This window comes from Xylocopa sonorina, unplaced genomic scaffold (genome assembly GCF_050948175.1).
Source record: "Xylocopa sonorina isolate GNS202 unplaced genomic scaffold, iyXylSono1_principal scaffold0943, whole genome shotgun sequence".
Lineage (NCBI taxonomy): Eukaryota > Metazoa > Arthropoda > Insecta > Hymenoptera > Apidae > Xylocopa > Xylocopa sonorina.
The window spans coordinates 1-7871 of record NW_027491012.1 but is presented as its reverse complement, the minus strand read 5'-3'; the positions used below and the strand labels follow the sequence as shown (position 1 = coordinate 7871).

General features: G+C 30.5%; 1 protein-coding gene across 1 annotated transcript; it reads right to left on the bottom strand.

Moving 5' to 3' along the window:
* Positions 1–615: 615 nt before the first annotated feature.
* Positions 616–5894, bottom strand: LOC143432546 (uncharacterized). Its single transcript, XM_076909209.1, has 3 exons — positions 5564–5894; positions 2559–2820; positions 616–765 (listed from the first exon to the last, which is right to left on the bottom strand). The coding sequence occupies exons 1-3, from the start codon at positions 5892–5894 to the stop codon at positions 636–638; spliced, it is 723 nt and encodes a 240-aa protein (XP_076765324.1). The 3' UTR covers positions 616–635.
* Positions 5895–7871: the final 1977 nt, after the last annotated feature.

Genomic DNA, 7871 nt, shown 5'->3' with positions numbered 1-7871 from the left:
ATTTATTGTTCTCCCTCTTGTTTTACGACCGCAAATTGTATATTAAAATTTTGCGTTTACTTTGTAAATCGGTAGCAGCGAGTGCCGACTTTTATTCGATAAATAATATTCGATAAATCCGTTGCGTACAACGGTTCGGATCGCCTTTCTTCTGTTGCTAAGCGTGTAAGTGGTGATATTTTCCGCGTTATTTCTCGATTTTGTTGCGTTAGCGCCGTCTGCCCAACGCAATCATCGCGTAATTCCCGTGCTGAGGCAATAATTAAAGAAGCCGTGCCTTCAGTAGCCCGCGACCAGAGATACCCATGTCTTTCCTTTTTACCCTCCCCAAAATTCATCTTCGCGATACCCTTCGAAGCATCGATCAACCTTTCTTTCCGTTAGTACGCCGTCCGTTAGTTGCCACTTTTTGAATTGATTTGAGAATTACCGTTATGGCGTTACCGTATTGTACCCATAGATTATCATCATTATTAGGATTGAAGTTATCGCGAGATGCCTCTTTTCAGTTTACTACATTTCTTTCTTTTAGTTCCACCCCTTTTCTTACAGCTTGTGATCTTTGTGGCGACCCTCTTCTCTCTACGATATTCGCAATCGTTTATAATAGATATTATTTAAATTATTCAAATTGCTCACACACTTACTTGAATATGTGTTGGTACAGTCTGCAATAGAATCAGTGCAGATTCTTGAAGTAATGGCCATACCGATCTTAGAATAAGAATAACTAATAAAAGTGAGAGAGCTGGATCAATGTAAAATCTGTAAAAAATAAATCAATATCACAAATATTAATAATATTATAACAGAAAATATTATAATAGGCGTGGAATTTCAACATATGATACAAATTCATCAGTACTTATTTATTATGCAATAAAATGTTACTGTTACTAATAAATTATATTTTACATTAAATTTGTTCATATTTTAAAGTTATGTAAAAGTTAGATAATGACTTTAGATCAAGATTCAGTAAAAAAGTTTTAGAATGATAAAAAAAACGGATTTAAATTTTCAATTGAAGTCACACTTAACTTAATGAAAAACCGTATTTGTCCATCGTTGCCCTATACTATTAGCCACTTTGACTAATAATAATACAAATTAATATTCTGACAAACAATTTCTTAGTACTTATATAAACTAGGAATGTTGAACTGATGTTTCAGCTGTTTCTATTTTTCTATAATAGAGAATTGCATATATCTACTTTATTCTGATAAAGAGTACCACCATTGAAATAGCTATGTAGTCATCATTTTATAATACACACGTGTAGAAGTTCGATTTCAATAACGATACACGTGTTTAAACATTAGTAGTTTCCTTATCTATTCATAATGGAACAGTCGGTTAACTGTTGTGAGAATGAAATACATGTAACTGTGAGAAGAAAAAAAATAAGAGAATTAAATAACCGAAAGTGAAATCAATTATTTCATACTAAACAGACTTATGTTGTATATTAAAACAAATTCTTTGCAAGCTGATTCTTATCAGAATAAGTCGTAGGTAGCATTATGTTAAAGTCAATCAGATAAATTATGTGTTATGTATATTTGACGTTTCCCCTCTAATTATGTTATAATTACTTGTATTTCTTGTAAAAAAAATTTATCAGAGCTGTCGTAGTACAATTTGAAGTTCATGGACATATGGACATAAAGTTCATATACTGTGACTCATTGGGATAATTTATCAGAAAGTAATCGAAAAGGTGTTCAACGATTTTATAGCACTAAACACATGTTTTGATACTCACCATATAGGATTGTGCAATATTGAACAAGCATATTGATATAAGGTGGACATACAAATACATTACATCTTTGCATTTAATATACAGTATAAAACAGTTAAAGAAAGAATGGCTGGTACACAAGGTAATAGATTATCTATAGCATAATAACACCAGTAAGCAACATTTACATAAAGGTAATCAAATTATATATATAATTATATATAAATCATAATACCAACAAAGTCTCACGTTTCATGTCATAGCACTGCTATTTGAAGCTGTTGCAATTTGTCTAATTTTATAATATAATTTCTAGAATGACTTTGAGTATGATCATTCTATATGCATAAATTAATCATTACAAATAGATGTAGAGTAATTTGTTGGTTAATCATTGTGAAAAAAAATCCATGTATTAGCCGTGACATTTTTGCAACTCATGGAAAACTTCCAACTACATCATCATTCTGCCTATTCATCTGCTTTAACTGCTTCACTTTTTCCTCAAATTAAAGAATGTATTAAAAGGATAAGGAATTTTTGTACCATGATATTCAGCACAATCTGATTAGTAAAAACAGAAAGCGAGTTTTGAAACTTCTTTGTGCTCTATTTAGAGTTTTATACTCTAAAGGAATTTTAATTTTTTTGTAAGTATTCCTTCAATTTGAATGAAAAAATCATTGAAATTGGTGAGAGATTGTAGACAAATTCTTGAGAAATAAATTATCTTAGTATTACATGTAACAATTCTATTTGCTAATGTATAGGTTCTCTATATACTAAATGATTGTATATAATATGCAATTACCTGTATTCCCACTCTGTCAGCCATACAATTAAAGCGGAGACTATCACAATGACAGATCCTAATGCATCTGATAGTATATGAAGGAATACACCGCGCATATTCATTTGGCTCGCGTCATGTGAATGACCATGTGTCCTTTTTACTTGTGGTGTCGATGGCCTATAAGTTTCATCATTTTCGTTATCATCCGTTCCTACTAATGTACTCAATCGGTTATGACTTCGAGATATACCGTGTGCATGTGCATGAGTACTTCTATGTTCTGTAATAAAATGCGTGATATTTTTTTAATACAAGAAGTTGCTAAAAATATTTTTTATATTCTTTCTTACTATTTATAGAATGGACAAGAAGAAATAATTTAGTAAGAACTATTAATAAACAAAACGTCATTCGTAGTTTCTAAATTTTTGTACAATGTATATATAACTGATGGTTTAAATACCATTTCATAATCCTTCATCCTTTTGTGAAACAATAATACACTGTTTTAAGATAAGTAATCATCTTTACATTTGGTGTAGCAAAAATAACAGACCAGCAAAACAAATTTGTATCATCTTATGTTTTACATAAACATTTCAAGAAATAGCAAAGCATAAACAGATAAATTGTTAAAAAAAACATTTATTTATTCAATATGCGCGGAAACAATAGACTACATATGCTCCTAAATGGTCTTCAGAGTACAAAAATTTAAAAAATAGATAAATTAACGTTGAAATTCTTGTTAGAAGATTTGACAGTTTCTAGGTATAAACTCCATAAAAGAGCACAGTTATTCCTACTCTTTCATCAACATTGCAGCTAACTTCGTTAGAAGTCAAAAGATGTTAATATTGCTGATATATAAGTACATATACTTGACAGATTTCCAAAACAAAGTCTTATTTTGAAAAATTTTATTTTGAATTTTGGATTTATTTTTTTTAACAAAGAATCATCTTGTACCCATTTTGTATCACAACTCGAAAAACACCCGATGTAAATCTATCAATTATATAAATGGAAATGAAATAGGACAATACTAGTATCAAACCTTGATAATTATTACACGGGTTATAATGTTAAAATAATGCATTAGATAAAATACATTCCAGTTAAAATGTGAAAAAATGGGGAAAAAAACAGCATGAGTAGAAAACTGACAAAAATAATATAAGAGGTAATTGTAAAACGAGGAAAAAAAGTAAAAAAACGGAGAATCAAACAATGAAATCAACAACAAAATTAATAATAAAGCTAATGGAAATTAGGTAGAAGAGAAAGAGAGTATGGAAACTATACAGAAGGATGGAGGAAATGTTAAGACAAGTACAAAACAAAAAAGGAAGGAAAAGATGAGGTGAAGGTATCGATAGCAGAAGCAATAGGAGAACTTGAAAGAGCATTATGAGTAAAGGAAGAATAGGTTATTTGTAAGAGGAGGAATAAGAGAAATAGGAGTAGATAAAAATATACAAAGAACAAAAATACCTAATGTAAAGAAAGAATTATAGTTATAGTATAGCAAAACAACAAATAAAGCAAAAGGTAATGAGTAAAGAGGACAAGATGAAATTAAAAAATATATTTATTGATTGTGATGTGACATGTAAGGAAAGGTTGATGCAAGATAGGATAAAAAAAATGGTAAGAAAGGAGAGAGAAAGATTTGGATAAAACGTATGAGTATATAAAGCAAATGGTTTATTTGGAGTATAAAAAGATAGAAATAGAAGAAAGAGGTTTTTTTTCAAGAGTAGCCTCAATAGCAGGAAGAGACAAATTAAGAAATATCAGAGGAAGTGGAATTTGTAATGTTGAACATATAAATATGCACAGATAGATGGTAAACACGAAAGAAAGAGGGAAGGAAAGAGACATTTGGAAATATGGTGTATAGATATAAAGCATTTTCATCTGAGATTAACACTGTCACAAATTAAGACCAATGTTATGGATGCAGTAGGACTAGGTATAAAATGACATAAAGGTAATAAGGGTGGGTTACGATATTAATTAGGAAGCGAGACATGCATTTTCTCTGAAACTAATGTAAACATCAAACTGAGTTTTGTTTTGAATTAAACTATGCAAGGGAACTAATCATTTGAAGTCCGATAAAAGAATGGGAATTTCTTAAAGGTGTAACAATCTTGCTCGATCCAATGTAATTTGAGATTCATACCCATACTCACAAATACCTTTATTAGTAATATTATATAATGTGTTTATAATACTAATATAGTATAAGAAAATAATGTTAAAAGAGTGATATGCAAATGTGTGAGCAAATATGTGTGTATGGATATGTGAGAATGCAGGATAGGAAAGCCATTGCGAACCAAATTCTCTTTCATGAGCACAAGAAAATGAAAATAAAACTATCATCGTCATCGTCATCGTCATCGTCATCGTCATCGTCATCGTCATCGTCATCGTCATCGTCATCGTCATCGTCATCGTCATCGTCATCGTCATCGTCATCGTCATCGTCATCGTCATCGTCATCGTCATCGTCATCGTCATCGTCATCGTCATCGTCATCGTCATCGTCATCGTCATCGTCATCGTCATCGTCATCGTCATCGTCATCGTCATCGTCATCGTCATCGTCATCGTCATCGTCATCGTCATCGTCATCGTCATCGTCATCGTCATCGTCATCGTCATCGTCATCGTCATCGTCATCGTCATCGTCATCGTCATCGTCATCGTCATCGTCATCGTCATCGTCATCGTCATCGTCATCGTCATCGTCATCGTCATCGTCATCGTCATCGTCATCGTCATCGTCATCGTCATCGTCATCGTCATCGTCATCGTCATCGTCATCGTCATCGTCATCGTCATCGTCATCGTCATCGTCATCGTCATCGTCATCGTCATCGTCATCGTCATTATTATTATTATTATTATTATTATTATTATTATTATTATTATTATTATTATTATTATTATTGTTGTTGTTATTATTATTATCATCATTACAATATAACATTTTATTTTTCAATAATACTTACCATGGAACAGACATAATCCAATAATATTCACTAGTAAGCCAAGTGCTCCGACTGCAACAAGTAATTTAGCTTCATGTATTTCTTCTACTTCAATGAATCTTTTACATGCTTCCACGGTAATACTGAAACACAATGCGACTAAAAATACGGCGTTTACCAGAGCACCCAAAACTTCAGCCCTGGCCCAACCAAATGTATTCTTAGACCATTTCTTTGGTGACATCTGTAAACAATAATAATATTTTAGATCTATATTACAGTATAACAGAAAACAAAGTGTAGAACTTGAAATATGAAGAAACAGAGAAAAACGAGAACCATAAAGGAACATGATGATTAAAATGGAAAAATTTAGTAGACAGAATTTGCAAGATATAAAAATATATTAGTGGTATCGAAATAACAGGTGCAGAAAAAAGGATAAATGACTGTGGAAAAGAAGAAGGAAAGCAAAAAGTAGATAACCTAGTAGATAACCATGTTGAAGAAGAATGAAGAATGAAGAAAATAAGTACAAATAGGCTGAATAGACGAATAGAAGGTGAAAGGAGTATCGAATGGGTCAAAATAATAGAAAGAAAGAATAGAAATGTAAAATTGATTTGCAAAGGCATCTAAGCATAAATAACAAGGAATAAAAGTATGATTTAACAAGAAATGAAAATGAAAAAATATTGAAAAGATTTAATAGGTAAAAATAGAGAAGAAAGACTTTTTAAGCAGAGGGTAAGTGGTTTAGCTGGCAAGCTATTAAATACAGGAACAGAATAGGCTTTTTGAAACAAGCCTTAATAGGGTATACGCAAGGAAAGTGGAAAAACATAGCTATTCAATGATAAGGTAAAATAACCGTTTTGGAACATGATAGATAAATATGGTAAAGGTTAAACATATACAGGTTAGATAGATAATATGATTGAGACAAGTGTAGAGATATACAGTTAACAGACTTCAACATTATACAATTAATTTAAACATTAGTTGAGGAAAAAACTGTTCGAGCAATATATATATGCGATGATATATGTGGAAGTGTTTGTTGGTAATAAAATTAAATCTGAATGTAGGGAAATTTAGTTTAGGACTAAACTATATACTTTAAAGAAATTAAAAGGTAAAGGAATATTTGATGAAAAGATTAAGCAAGAGAAGGGAAGATTAAAAGTAGAATGTTCTTATTTGATAACCTAGTAGCTGGTAGCTTACTATGACATAAAAATGTTTGGATCGAAAGACAGATGAAAACATAGAGATGATACAAGACTATATGGTATTTGAAGAAACAAAAAGGAAGGAGTTAAGAACAAGGATAAGTCAATCAAAATCAGAGTTGTAAAATTTGAAGTAAGGATAATTTGAAATAACAGGAAGGAAATGATGCAAAGGATATTGAAATGAAAAAAAAAATTGAGTTCTAAAAATATGGGATACTATACAAAAGTTAAAATGTATAACAAGAATTAAGTATGACAAGGTGAGGGCATAGTTTTGTAACAACCGTAACTAGCATGGAAATATACAAAATTTTATAAGTTGGAGACAAACAATACTAAATGCAAGTGCAATACAGTATAATTAGGAGTTCCAATTATAGTAGGTTCTATAAATTATTTGATGCGTAGGTACTCTTGAATATTTAAGCAAAAAGAATGAACACAATCATCAAAATTTTTAATTGAATAACTATTCAGAAATACTGGTTTCTTCACTAACAACATTGACCTTGAAATAATTGCAGGTATTCTGAAAAACTATACATATTATCACCATTGTTTTGGCTTTAATTTAGGAGATATTAAAAAGAAATGATCTATTTGACGTAATATATATAACCTATTTGATGTAATAGGTTGAAAGGCAGTTGGGATAAAAATTTAGCATAACTTCATTAATTTTTTATTTTTGTAGGGAATGTAAAATTAGGTATAATTATCTAAGAAAAGGCCACGTCATAATGAATATATTTATGAGATAAGGTTTCAATAAAAATTGCAAATATTGCATAAACTAAGACAGAACGGCGATAATATGTATAGAGAAAAAGTTTTGAAGATAGTTGAAGACAGTATAAGTATTATTTAGAAGAATGTACAAAGATAGAGTAAAACATAGAGTTGAGAAAAAGAAAAATAGAAAGAAAGAACAACTGTGTACTTGAAAAAAGTGAACACTATAATTAAGGAAAAAGAAAGATTAGTAAGTAAGAATGTGTAAAACAACGTAAGAACAATAGGATGCATTATTTGTCAAACTGAGAGACAAAATATTGTTGTAAAACTGTTATCAAATTAATATAAAAATAAATGTT